The 15272-nt window shown below is 42.5% G+C and overlaps 1 protein-coding gene across 1 annotated transcript in view; it reads right to left on the reverse strand.

Annotated features, from left to right (window-relative positions):
• LOC140206178 (alpha-actinin-1-like) overlaps positions 1-15272 on the reverse strand; it is a 163475-nt gene that overhangs the window by 20802 nt on the left and 127401 nt on the right. The window contains 6 exon segments of the mRNA XM_072274455.1: positions 4083-4229; positions 7009-7188; positions 7882-8016; positions 11267-11449; positions 12772-12912; positions 15044-15152. Coding sequence (XP_072130556.1) covers positions 4083-4229; positions 7009-7188; positions 7882-8016; positions 11267-11449; positions 12772-12912; positions 15044-15152 — 895 coding nt within the window.

Here is a 15272-nt window from a genome sequence, read left to right on the forward strand (position 1 = left end):
ACTCCTAATGAAATATAGCCACTGTTGTGCTTTCTTTGCAGCTGCATTGATATGTTGGGTCCAGGATAGATCCTCAGAGATATTGATATCCACAGGAACTTGAAACTGCTCACTCTCTACCCTCCTGATCCCTCTATGAGGACTGATGTGTGTTCTCTTGTCCTACCCTTCCTGAAGTCCACAATCAGTTCTTTGATCTTACTAATGTTGAGTGTAAGAGTTTCTAAATTAATATGGGTCAGAGGCTCCCAATTCAGATCCGTGGAGCCCTCACTTTGGTTGTGGTAGACTAGATTTTCTGGACAACTGGATGTGACTTGTACAATGCTGAAATGCTTGCTCCTACATGCAACACAGTGTTGTAATAGTGAACTTAGCACATTTACAGGCAGCAAGTTTCAGCTTGCAAGCTCAGCATACATTTCACCCTGTGGCACTCCTAACATGAACTACAAAGAAAATCAAGTTTACTGTCATTTAACCATATACATGTAAACTGTCAAATGAGACAATGTTTCTCCAGACCAGGGCGTAAAATACTGACGTATACAGAACACAGAATAACTTAAGAACGAAAGTAAGGATAAAATCTACAGATAGGTTACACATAAATAAACAAAGTAAAGTGCATAAATTAAATATTGTAAGGTACAGAACAAATTAAGCAGTGATACTTTGAATACAATGCAGCAGGAAATTCAGAAGCCTAATGGTCTGGGGGAAGAAACTGTTTCCGGTCCTGAATGTTCTTGTCTTTATACATCGGAGACGCCTGCCTGATGGTAAAAAGTCAAAGAGGATGCTGGATGGACGGGGGATCCTTAATAATTCTAAGGGCCCAATGAACGCAGTGTTCCTGATAAATATCTCTGATAGATGGTACGACCAGCTCTGGTATTCTAACAGTCCTTTGTAGGGACTTCTGGTCTGATGCTCAGCTACTCACACACCAGATAGAGATACGACTAATCAAGGCGCCCGACTCCCTAAATTTCCGACCCCAACTGCGCACTCAGTCCACAGTCCAAACACCAGCTCTAGCCACAAGGCTACCAACTTCCTCAATACATGACCATCTTCATTGGTTGGTGAATAATCAAGACTGAAATACATATTAATGAGTGCTCTAGATGGCACATCATTTGGATTTCTTAACTGAATACCAATGCAATCAGCAGGAAGTGTGCCTTGCTCCTACTCAGCAAATACGTATATACTGAACTCCTGTCACATAAAATCTTTCTGATTCATAAACCACAAGATGATGAAAGCTAACAAGTGCTTTTTTGAAGTGCTCTGAAGGCCACATATTCCAATTTCATTCAGAGTGACGACATTGGATACATAAAGAAACCTCCCCCACCTCCCAACCACAAAAAGAATTAAAACACCCATGCTTCACATTCAGTTTTCTCCATTCAAAATTAAGTATTAATCATGTCTCCTACTCACTCGTATGCTGCAATGAGACTTCAGTGCACAACTGCTGTCAGCAGAATCTCAGGTGGAGACGAGGTGGTGTACAGGAGCGAGATAGCTCAACTAGTTGAGCAGTGTCGCAACAAGCTTGCACTCAATGCTAATAAGACCATGGAATTGATTGTGGACTTCAGAAAATAGAAGTCAAGGGAACACACACCAGGTCTTATCGAGGGATCGGCAGAAAGCAGTTTCAAATTCCTGGGTGTCAACTCTCTGAAGATCTACCCTTGGTCAATGTGTGAATGGAATTACAAAGAGGGCACGCCAGTGGCTATATTTCATTAGGAGTTTGAGAAGGTTTTGGATGTCCCCAAGGACCAACAAATTTCTGCAATGTACTGTGGAGAGCATTCTAACTGGTTATATCACCATCTGGTATGGAGGATGGTTCAGAAAAGACTGCAGAAGGCTGCAAGCTCAGCAGCATCTTCAAAGGTGAAGCCTCAAGGACTGTCACCACCGAAATATGCCCTCTTCTTACTGCTACCATCAGGGAGGTGATACAGGAGCCTGAAGACACACACTCTGTTTTAGGAACATCTTCCCCCCTGACATCAGGTTCCTGAACAATGAACATTACCACACTAGTTTTGCTCTCTTTTTGCACTATTTTATATATATATTTATAATAATTTATACTTTATTTTATGTATTGCACTATACTGTTGCTGCAAAACAATAAATATCATGACACACATCAGTGATAATATACCTAATTCTGATTCTGTACTGTGGAGAACTTCAATGCACCAAGTACGAGGTGCCTTGCAAAGCTGATCAGTTAATAGTATTAGCTCCCCACACAGGAGAAGTAGCTGCTATTCCTGCTGATCTGTAGAGCAGACTCAGCACGAAAACCCCTACCCTTGCAGCAACCTAAGCAAACAGCTGCCAGAAAGCCACACCCTTGTGACTGCAGCCTGGCATTAAAAACACTGCATTCAATAGAAACTCCTCCACTTACACAGCAATTCGGCTGCACTCAGCCAACCATTGCAGAATATAAATCAGAAAATTCTTTGAGGCTGGGCACTGGATTATATACATTTAAACTCTTTAATCCTTTTGATCGCCATAACACATTAATAGGCAATTATTCTACCGGTGAGTTTTTATGTAACAAGTGGCCACATCCCCTCCCCAGCCCAAACTTACTCCATAACTCAGTAAATCAACTCCAATTTCCCCATAACATCCTCCTACAGCCCATAATCTATGGCAACCTTGCCTACGTTCAACATTAGCACATAATTCTTGAGATTCCCAATTCCATAAATCCTCATCTCCACAGAGTTGGCCCATCAAGTCAACTCCAACATTTCATCATGGCTGATACATTCTCCTCTCAACCCCAAGTCTCCTGCCTTCTCCCCATAAGCCTTCATGCCCTGACTAATCAACCTCTGCCTTAAATATACCCAAAGACTTGGCCTCCACAGCCGTCTGTGGCAACAAATTCTGCAGATTCACCACTCTGGCTAAAGAAATTCCTCATCTCTGTTCTAAATGTACAACCCTCTATTCTGAGGCAGTCTCCTCAGGTCTTAGACTCCCTCACCACAGGGAACATTTTCTCTACATCCATTCTATTGAGGCCTTTCAATATTCAATAGGTTTCAATGAAGTCACCCCTCATTCTTCTGAATTCCAGTGAGTAGACACTCAGAGCCATCAAACGCTTCTCATATGACAAGCCTTTCAATCCCGGAATCATTTTCATGAACCTCCTTTGAAATCTCTCCAATGTCAGCAAATCCTTTCTTAAATAAGGGGCCCAAAACTGCTCACAATAAGCCTCAATATTACACGCTTTCTTTTATACATATATATTCTACACACTTGTGTTTTGCAGATATTCTATATGTGCTTGTTATCTTGTACATGGGGGGACTGGGCCTCAAGCCGCAGTGTCGTGCTGGCTGGCGGGGGGGGGGGGGGGGCATCAGGGCCGGTGCTCTCCGCTGGTTTGATGCGGCATGGTGTCAGGGCTGGAGTCAGATCTGTCCTACCAGTGTTCAATGGCGCAAGCTTTGGACTCTTTCATTATGTGCATGTGATACTATTTGTGCTTGTGATTCTTTGCGCTGCATATGACTGTTGGTACCGTGTTTTTCGCCTTGACCCCAGAGTAACAATGTTTGTTTGGCTGTATACATGGGCATTCGTGTGTAGTTGAATGACAATTAAAGTGGAATTGAAATGAAATTAAGTTGATATTCTAGACCTCTTGAAATGAATGCTAACATCGTACTTGCCACTGACTCAACCTGCAAATTAACCTTTCGGGAATCCTGCACGAGGACTCCCAAGCCCCTTTGCACCTCAGTTTTTAAAATTTTCTCTCCATTCATGTACGGTTGAATGACAATTAAACTGGAATTGATTAGAATTAAATTAATTAAGCCTCAAGTATATCTCAGTGCATACAGCTTCAGCATGCTCTACATTGGAAGTGCAGGTGATACAAGGTAATTAAGCATTACAAAGTCTATTATCAAACTCTTTGCAATTCCATCACGTAACGTAGATCACACAGTGTCATAAGCAGCAAGCCACCTTTTATTTATTGTGGTATGCACAGGTGCAGTGACAAAACATACCTTGTCAAAGTGATTGAACGATGATCGAAATTCATTGAGTTGGTCCTGGCTGATGCCCTTTGCATCGCGGGTGAGGATCTGGTTTTCTACTTCATTAATAGTTCTGGCAATTGTTGTCAGCAGCTGTTCCCAGCCAACTCGGATGTGCTTTTTATATTGAAAACAAAGAGCAAGCCAAGGAATTAACACTTCAATTTTGGCAGCAAGTAAAATAAAGAAAAATTTCAGATCAAAACAGTACTCCATATTCTACTCAATATGGGCTTTCACTGCTTAGAGCCTTCCAGATCAAAGATCAAAGGCACTTTGCCTTTGCTGCATTGAAAAAGCTAGCATTAGGCTCAAGGTGTAATCTATTATCCAAATAACAATGCATAAAGCAGTGTATAATCTAGAGCTATCAAATGGCGTAAATTTTCATCTGACACCCAAGTGTAAATATATGCACGTCTTTTGATTAGCATATGCATACTGCAGCACTGTTCTCCAATTTTCCTTACGCAAAACATTAAACTACACATTGAATACTATGAAAGAGCAGCTCACTTGGGTATATTACAAACTCACAAGTTTAAGAACTGAATGCCAAACTAACTGAATTTAAAAACCATCTAACCATTACTAACTTGAATTCACGAACTGGCACAGGCAACCTTAGTTGCCTTAAGCACAAGAAAGACTATGCCCAAACCTGGAGGACGACAATTTCCAGTAGGACCGAAGCTACAGGTTTGATAAGACAGGAGATACAGTGCAGAACAGGCCTTCTGGCCTAACGAGCTGCAATACTCAGTAATCCACCTATTTAACCCTAGCCAATCACAGGACAATTTACTGTGACCAATTAACCTACTAACTGGTACAGAAACCTATCCATTCACGGGGAGAACATATAAACTCCTTACAGACAGTGCCTGAACTGAACTCTGAAATGCCCAGAGTTGTAATAGCATTGGGCTAACCGCTATGCTACTGTGGCACCCTAAGTTAAGAACACAAACTTTTCTTAAAAACAAATTTCAATTACAAAATGCTAGGAAGCTTGGCCATCTTCAGCACATCAGTAAGCTTCACCTGGATATAAAGGTATCCACTTCTAAGGGCCTTGCTTTAGAAATACAAGAGCAACAAGACACTCTAAATTAAAGGATGGAGAAAGTGCAGAGGGACTAGAGAAGCTAGTGGTGTTCCGTAGACCAAAGGAGACAATAATAACAGAATGAAAGTGTTCAAAATTGTGAAGGGCTTAGATCAGATAGTTTAAAAAGTTTGTATCAGACAGAAAAATACGGTTTAAACTGAAATTTAAGAAAATTAGAAAAATTGACGTTGCAGTGCTCGCCAAGCTTGGCAATGAGCTTGCAGATGTTTCATGGCCAGTTGAGATGACACCCTCAGCATGTGGTTGCTGGTGTTTCTTTCCGGGAGTGCTTGCATTTTATACAGCACCCTCCACAACTGCTCACTTAGAAAAAATACACAGGGGAGTTGGGGTGGGGAAAGATTACTAGGAAGAGGGAGAGGGAGAGGAGAAAATGTTACACTGGTTATCATTGGAATTCACTGCCCCAGTGTTGGTGGAAGTAGATTCAATAGTATTGCAAAAGGAATCAAACATGGATATGTTTAAGTATTGCCATGACTGGGTAGATCAAAGCACCAACACAGGCATATTAATAGGTCAAATTACTACCTATGTGTATTTCAAACCGATACAATAACTTCCTCAATATTTTAGAAGGGCTCAAACAAATTGTTCAAAACACATTGCTGCTGTTGAAATGTGGCAACAGTGAATGTTCAATTAATTAACCTTGCTGTCAAATCTTCAGATTTTTGGTCCATAATCAGTGTTTATTCAGTCCAAGTGGAAAATCAAGAGAACTTTATTTTTGCGGTCTGTGCCAGGGTGTAGTGGTACCACACCCAGACTTCGGTGCGAGTGGCCCTGGGTTCAAACCCAGCCAGCTCCTTGCATGAGTTCCACCCATGCTGGGCTGAGGATTGAGCCAGCAACAGGCAACAAACAAAATGCTAAAGAAACTGCAAGGTTGAAGGAGAGGGGATGGACTTTATTTTTGCAAAGGGAAAATCCAAGGAAAGACAGGTCAGCAGACTGACCTTCCTCTTGAGAGATAATAATTTGTCATGAAATGTGTATGACAACTCATAAAACAATTTCACCAAAGGGAGTGGGAAGTAATGCTGGTGTCTATACCAAGCTCCAAAGATTCAGCACCCTGTACTGTGGGCACAGTTCATCACCATCTTTATTGTGTGACGTGGGCAATCGTGGTCTATGACCATGATCGTTCTTGGCAAATTCTACAGAAGTGGTTTGCCGCTGCGTTGTTCTGGGCAGTGTTTTAACAAGGCAGATGACCCCCAGCTACTAGCAATACTTTTCAGAGATTGCATGGCGTCAGTCATGGAATAACCAATGTGACAGCGTTTTTTGGGGTTAGAACGTGTGGCAAATAACTGCAGCCATGAATCTTCAGATCTGAGTATGATGTGTAGATTAAATCTAAAATGCAGCTCTGAACAATGGGTTCCTATAAGACCATGAACCACAATAATTGGAAGACCAGACAATGCTGATTTAAATTCAATATTTGGGTCTCTGTAGTACTTCTCTCCAACGACTTCATTCACATGACAACAACCAGAACTTGTCATTATGCACCAGCTGCTCATAAAACCTTCCTCCACCTGCTCCCATGACTTCTCGTGACCCTGATTTTTTGGGGGGGGGGGCCCACGCGCTAGCTAGCTAAGCACGTGCTACACCTTGCCCAAGGGTGACCTGCAGGCTAGCGGAGAGAGGGAGCACCTTACACCTCCTTTGGTAGAGATGCATCTCCTCCCATGGTTACTGATTTTAAATGCAAGATGAATTCATCTGAAAATAAAGCATAATTATTACCTCCATGGTATAATTGGTATGCTTGTTGTCAAAGATGAGGGCCTCTTGAATGAGTTGATGGTCCTGCTCCAATCTGTCGATATTGGGCTTATAATTGATGATACTGTTCTCATACTGCTTCAGTTGATTTAGCTGGTCCTCCAGTGTACCGTGCATTTCAATAGAGATCCGTCCAATCTCCTAATATAAATACACAAAATAACAGTCAACAACTCGTTTTCCACATCCAGGTGTTGCCCTGGTCTTGGACTGCATTGCTGAATATTTTCAGATTGCAAGTTGTGTAACCTTCCCCTTCACCTGGTCTCACCTATCACTTGTCAGCCTGTCCTACTTCCCCTCCCCACCACTTTCTTATTCTGGCTTCTGACTCCTTTATTTCCAGTCCTGATGCAGGCTCTCAGTGCAAAATGTTGAACGCTTATTCGCCTCCATAGATGGTGGCACGAGTAACTTGTGTGTGGAAATCTTAACTTGACTGACTCCCATCATAATTCAAGCACAATGGATCTAATTCTTACTACAAGAAACTCTCTCAGACTAAGAGTAGTCCATCAGTCCTTCAGGTTCGGGAATTCAGTTCGGGAACCCTGACTGGTCAAACAAAACCGTTACGGAAACAGCAATGAAAAATCCTACATCTGAGTGCGACGGTATTCCTGAGTCTCCACCCAGTAGTGAAAACTGAGAGGAAGTTACTGACACATTGAAGGAAGCCCTGTACACCGCCAGAGATGGAGGACCTTCACTGCTGCCCTAAACGCCAGTGGAGTAACAGACAGTAAATAGCTAACTGGAAATAGAATGATTTTTATTGAAGCAGAGAATATCCTCAAAACCAGTAATTCTGAATGCCAAAACAATTTTACCAACCTGCATCTTAGTCTGAATCCAGGGACCAACAACATTGGCCTTATTTGCAAACTGCTCACGCAGGTTTTCATTAGATTGTTGCTTGTTAAACTCTGCTTGCAAAGCTTGATCTCGAGCTGGCACTAGCTGCTGAACCTGTAAATACAAACACAGCAGTAAGTTTTGATAATATCAATAGCATATTCATTTGCCCACCCCACCAAAAATTTCTTCCCTCCACCAAACCTCCGCTCTACGGTGACTGCTTTCAGGCATCTTCTTTTGATAGTCTCAAGAAGCATTATAGACGATACGTATTCAGTTTTGACTTTACCCACGTCACCATAAATACCTCCACCTTCAAAGTTCATAGCGCAACACAGAAGCCTAATAGTTAGCTTTACTCTTTACAGTGCCGGTGATCAGAGCTCAATTTCCACTGCTGTCTCTAAGGAGTTTGTATGTTCCCCGTGACTGCATGGGTTTTCTCTGGGTGTTCTGCTTTCCTTCCACATTCCAAAGACTACAGGTTAGGGTTAGCTGTGGGCATGCTCGGATGACATTGAAGGTATGGCAACACTTCCAAGCTGCCCCCAGCACACCCTTGGACAGGGTTGGTCGTTGACGCAAAGAATACATTAAACTGTATTTTTCGACATACAAGCGATTAATAAAGCTAAGGAGAATAAAGGGAAGGGGTGGCAGAGGTAAGTTAGTTAGTGTTGTGTTTTTTTTTTACACAGTGGTGGTAGAGGCAGATACATTAGGTGCATTTAAGGTACTCAAGAGATATGCACTTCGATGATAGAAAAATGGAGCGCTATGCGTGAGGGAGGGGTTAGCTTCAGAGAACGTTAAACTTAGTTGGCTCCACCATAGGCACTAGCCTCAGTATCCAGGGCACCTTTAAGTACCAATGCCTCAAAAAGGCTTCGTCCATCATTAAGGGCCCCCATCACCCAGGTCATGTCTTGTTCTCATTGCTACCATCAGGAAGGAGGTACAGGAGGCTAAAGACACACACTTAACAATTCAGGAACAGCTTCTAATGTTCTGCCATCTGATTTCTGAATGGACATTGAACCCATGAACACTGCCTTACTACTTTTTTTATTTCTATTTTTGCACTAACTTAATTTAATATATTTATTAAACATATTAAATTAATATTAAATATATCAAATATATTTATATTTTTCCTCCCTTATTATTATGTATTGAATTGTACGCTGCCGCAAGGACAGCAATTTTCATGACATATGCTGGTGTTATTAACCCTGAATCTGACAATAGAGTAGATTAAAAGGTCAGCACAGCACCATGGGCCAAAGAGCCTGTACTGTGCTGCAGTTCCATGTTAATCTTTTCTACTGTAATGGTACAATAGAACACCAAGTAGAACTACTGCCTCACATGTTCATGACTCGAGTTCAGTACTGATCTCTGGAGCTGTGTGAAGTCGACACATATTCTCCCTGACCACATGGGCTTCCTCCGGCTGTTTCCACATCCCAATTAACTTGGTTAAATGGTCACTATGGGGGGGAATATCAGGAAGAGCTGATGGAAATGTGAGAAAGAAACAAGTGGGAGAATCACGAGGCAGCAGGGACTTGATGAGTCAAATGGTCTCCTAGGAGCTGTAGAGCCAAACATCAAGTGCCCATTTAGAAGTGGCAGCAACACAGCTGGTAGAGCTGCACAAACAGCATCAGGGGCCTGGTTTCAATCCCGACCTCTGCGTGGAATTGTCATGTTCTCCCTGTAACAGTGTGGGTTTTCTTCAGGTGCTCCGATATCCTGCTGCATCCCAAAAAGGTGTGTGGAAAGGACAGTTAATTGGCCACCACAACTTGCTATTAATGCATGGTGACATGGCAGAACTTGAATGGAGGTTGATTTGAATACAAGGGAAACAAAATGGAGACTGGGATTACTTCACGAACCAGCGCTGACTTCCTCCCGTATCATAGGAAATAATCTGAGTAATACCCACGTCTATGACATTGGTTTGAAAGATTGCTTGGAAAGTCATTTCAATGGTACAGCTCCAATCAGAAACCAGTGATCTATATAGTATTTGAACCCAACTAAATATTTAATTGGACCCACCTGTTCTTGTGAAATCTGCCTACCAAAATAAAAGCAAACTTCACTTTATTTCCTTTGAGAAGACCACAGCTTTGTTGCTGGGTTTGGAGGTTTGTGTGCCTCAATGAACCAAAGAGCTATGCTAGCTGGAGCTGGAGCCTTGTGGTTTGGCTCTTGGTAGGGTCACCCATGCCAAACAGGTCAAAGGGTAGAGGCTAGAGTAAGAGTGGTCCATCAGTCCTCCAGATTCGGAGGTTCAGTTCAAAGCTAACATCTCCGACTGGCCAAAATGTTATGGAAACAGCAAAGAAGAATTCTTCTACATCGGAGTGCGATAGTATTCCTGAGGCTCCACATGGGACTTGCATGACTGAGAGTAGTGAAAACCAAAAGGAAGCTACTGACATGACGTAGGAAGCCCTGAACACCGTCAGAGATGCAGGACCTTCATTGCTGCCCTAAACACAGTGGCGTAATGGACAGTATGCATTTTATTTAGAGATATAGCACGGTAACAAGCCCTTCCTTCCCTGTCCCACAAGGCCACACCGCCTAATTACATCCATATGACCCATATATTTCCGGTTTAAGATGATATTACTGAACGTGTGACAGCAGCTTAATGCTGGTTTTCAAAGCAAGAAATTCAACTAAATACTTTATTAATAACCCTTTTATATGGAAAATTGTGGGACCAGAGGCAAGGGTCGAGTCGATTCAGCTCTGTGATGTTTTACTCCGCTCTCCTCAGCGCTGAGGCTGCTAGGCACTTCATGTCTGCGAGCTTCGTGGCGATTTGCCCCACTATATGATAAACTGAGGCCAAGGCTATGGGCTTGCTGCTGGCTTCGTGTCTATGGCCTCAATTTAGTTTGGAATGCTGTCGTGTGCTTTTATTGTTTGCATGATTTGCATTTTTCCCTGTCTATCTCTACAAGTTGGGCATTGGTCTTTGTTTTAAAATTGGATTCTTTCGTGTTTCTTGTTCTGTGGCTGCCTGTAAGCAGACAAATCTCAAGGTTGTATAGTTTATACATACTTTGATAGTAAATGTATTCTGAACTTTGACCAATTAACTTACTAAATTGTGCGTCTTTGGAATGCGGGAGAAAACCCACACTGTTATGAGAACACACAGATTCCTTACAGACAGCAGCATGAAATGAACGCAGGTCACCAGTGCTGTATTAGCATTATGTCAGCTGCTGCACTACCATGTTTCCCCACTACTTCTCAACAGGTAGAGTAATGTATAGAACATTATCACTTTTGGTAAGTGTATTTTAGATATTGACAACTTTTAGGAGTCCCTTACCTTATCCCACTTATCATTAATGTCCTGAGAGGTAATGGACGTATATGGATTTACTCCAGAGAGTTTAATATTGTAAGACTGAGCAATTTTCGTCATTTCATTCTGGATACCCAGAATTGCCTCTCGCTCCTTATCGGCATCTGGCAACGTTGCTTTGAATTGCTCGTGCGCCGCGATGAGACCCTGAAAAAATCAGAGAGAGAAAACTAATGAGAACACTTGGGTGTCAACATCACTGAACTGACTCAACATCACTTAGGAGTCTGCAGAGATTCAGCAGACATCAAAAAACTTTGACAAACTTCTATAGGCATGTACTGGAGAGTGTATTGACTGGCTGCATCACAGCCTGGTATGGAAACACCAATATCTTTGAATGGGGAATCCTACGAAAGGTAGTGGACTCAGCTCAATACATCACGGGTAAAGCCCTCCCAAACACTGAGCACATCTACATGAAACACTGTCGTAGGAAAGCAGCATCTATCATCAAAGATCGCCACTATCCAGGTCATACTCCCTTCTCATCAGGTAGAAGGCACAAGAGCCTCAAGACTTAAACCACCAGGTCAGGAACAATTAATACCCCTCTACCATCAGGCTCTCAAACAAAAAGGGTAACTACACTCAACTGTCCATCCACTGAGATGTTCTCACAACCAATGATCTCACTTTAAAGACCATCTCATTACCTCATGTTCTTGTTATTTATTGCTGTTTATCTATAGTTGCATTTGCACAGATTGTTGTTTTCTGCACTCTGGTTGATCTTTCATTGATCTTGTTATGGTTACTGTTCTATAGATTTGTCAAGTATGTCTGCAGGAAAATGAATCTTAGGGTACATGGTGACATACATGTACTCTGATAAAAATTACTTTGAACTTTGATGCAGCTACAAAGAAGGCACAACAGCAGCTATACTTCATTAGAAGTTTGAGGAGACTTGGTATGTCACCAAAGCAAATATCTACAGATATACTGTGCAGAGTATTCTAACTGGTTGCTTCACCGTCTGGTGGTACCGGGGGTGGGGGGCCACTACACATGATCTGGAAAATATGCAGGAAGTTGTAAACTCAGCCAGAAATATCACGGGCACTATCGTCTCCAGCACCAAGGACACTTTCAAAAGGCGATGCCTCAAAAAGGTGGCATTGATCATTAAGGACTCCCATCACCCAGGGGATTCCTCCTCCTCATTGCTACCATCAGGGTGGTGGTACAGGAGCCCAAAGACACACACACACACTACATTTTAGGAACAGCTTCTTCCCTCATCAGATTTCAGAATGGACAATGAACCCATGTACACTACCTCAGTATTTTTGTACGGCTTCTTTTTGCACTACTTTATTCAATTTAATTTCCAATGCTTTACTATGTATTACACTGCACCACAGCTGCAAAATAATAAAGTTCAAGACATATGCCAGTGATACCAGATCTGATTCTGACACAAGCCACTGTTTAAACTAAACCGTCGTTCTCACACGGCATGGTACCTGAATCTCTTCAGTAGTGTGGACAATAAACATATCTTGCAGGTCTTCCATTGCGCCCTCCATCCAGTTGTTGAAAGGTGCAGCTCTTTTTGCATATTCCAGATATAATTGGTCAATTGTTTCCTGGAGCTTTTCAGTCCTCTGTTAAAACAAAGCAAACAAAAAAGTTACACAGGCAAAATGCTGGAGGAACTCAGCAGGCCGGGCAGCATCCATGGAAAAGAGTGAACAGTCAACGTTTCAGGCCGAGACCCTTCATCAGGACTCAGTGGAGAAAGATAGGAGTCAAGGTAAGAAGGTGGGGAGGGGAGGGGAGGAAGAAGTAAAGGGTGGTGGGTGATGGGGGAAGGGGTGGAGTAAAGAGCTGGGAAGTTGATTGGTGAGACAGATAAAGGGCTGGAGAAGGGCGGAATCTGATTGGAGAGAAGAGAAAACCATGGAAGCAAGGGAAGGGAGAGGAGGGAGATGATGGGCAGGTAAGGAGATAAGATGAGAGAGGGAATGGTGAAAGTGGGGGGGGGCAGTTACAGGAAGTTCAAAAAAATCGACGTTCATGTCATCAGGTTAGAGGCTATACAAGGTGTTTCTCCTCCAACCCGAATGTGGCCTCATCATGGCACTAGAGGAAGCCGTGGGCTGACATGTCAGAATAACAATAGGAAGTAGAATTGAAATGGGTGGTCACTGAGTGATTCCATTTTCTCTGGGATCATTGCAGAGCCAGGACTCAAACACATCACAAGACTCTAATCACCTAAGTACTCATAATCAACAGAATGAAGGGTATCAAATAGGAAGAGTTTGGCTAAATCCTGCTGGAACTTGGAATTAGCGTTTTGCAGTGATATTGCTGCATCAGATAGAACTTGGCCATTACTGCCTGGTCCACGCGCAGTCAAGTAAAACGCCTACAGAATCACAATTAAGCAACATAATGGATTTTCCAAACATGTTGTAGTTTACAGTAGCAATTACAATTTAATTCTTTCAGTACACGCATCTTAAACTAAATAGCTTCAGACACTATTCAAATACAGTCTGGTATGGAAACACCAATGCCCTTGAGTGGAAAATACTACAAAAAGTAGTGGATACGACTCAGTCCATTACAGGTAAAGTCCTTTCTACCATTGAGCACATCTACATGGAGCACAAATGTCTCTGAATGTAAAATGTAAAAAAAAGTAGTGGATACAGCTCAGTCCATCATGGGTAAGGCTCTCCCCACCACTGAATAATTTACATGAAACGCTGTTGCAGGAAAGCAGCATCTACCATCACAGACCCTCACCACCCAGGTCACACTCTCTTCTTGCTGTTGCCTTCTGGAAGGTGGTACAGGAGCCTCACACCACCAGGTTCAGGAACAGTTATTACCCCTCAACCATCGGGCTCCTGAACCAGTGTGGATAACTTCACTCACCACAATGAGCCTCAGGTCCCACACCACCAGGTTCAGGAACAGTTATTACCCCACAACCATCAGGCTCCTGAACCAGTGTGGATAACTTCACTCATCTTCACTTGGTCCATCATTGAAATGTCCCCACGACCAATTTTAAGTACTCTCCATCTCATGTTCTCAATATTTATTGTTTATTTGAAGCTAGTCTGACGCTGCCATCTCAGTGAGTCACCTGCCTACAGGAAAGATGTCAATAAGCTTGAAAGAGTACAGGGAAAATTTACAAGAATGTTGCTGGGTCTGGAGGACCCGAGTTATAAAGAAAGACTGAATAGGTTAGGACTTTATTCCTTAGAACGTAGAAGATTGAAAGGAGATTGGATAGAAGTATACAAAGTTATGAGGGGTATAGTTAGGGTCAATGCAAGGATGCTTTTCACACTGAAGTTGGGTGGGACTACAACCAGAGATCATGGGCTAAGGGTGAAAGGTGAAAAGCTTAAGGGGAACATGGGGGTGGTGGGGGGGAGATGGACTTCTTCACTCAGAGGGTGGTGAGAGTTTGGAACAAGTTGCCAGCACAAGTGGTTCATGTCAGCTCGATTTCAAATTAGGTGAAGTTTAGATAGGTACATGGATGGTAGGGATATGGGTATGGCACAGGTTGATGGCAGTAGGCAGTTTGGCATGGACTAGATGGGCTGAAGGGCCTTTTTCTGTGCTGTACTTTTCTATAATACATTGATTCTATTAAATGACAATTATGTAGGGAATCCAGAATTAAGATTCCTTTTGTGACTGCAGAAATGGAATTAACCCCACACATTAAATCCACTACAAGATAAAAGTCAGCAGTTTAGGTCTCACCTCCAGGGCATCCCTCCTGCTCTGGGTTAAAGAGCCCAGAGTGTCCCAATGGTCACAAATGCTCTGGCAGCGAGCATTTACATTGGGAGAATCATAATAATCCAGATCACTACAGAAGGAAAAAACAGAAAGATTAGTACAAATCCGAGCTGAAACATCACAAGGTTCAAGATATTTTGCTTCACAAACATTTGCATACACAATTCAACTTGCGGGAAGTATTCACTTT

The sequence above is a fragment of the Mobula birostris genome, chromosome 12 (genome assembly GCF_030028105.1).
Source record: "Mobula birostris isolate sMobBir1 chromosome 12, sMobBir1.hap1, whole genome shotgun sequence".
Classification (NCBI taxonomy): Eukaryota; Metazoa; Chordata; class Chondrichthyes; order Myliobatiformes; family Myliobatidae; genus Mobula; species Mobula birostris.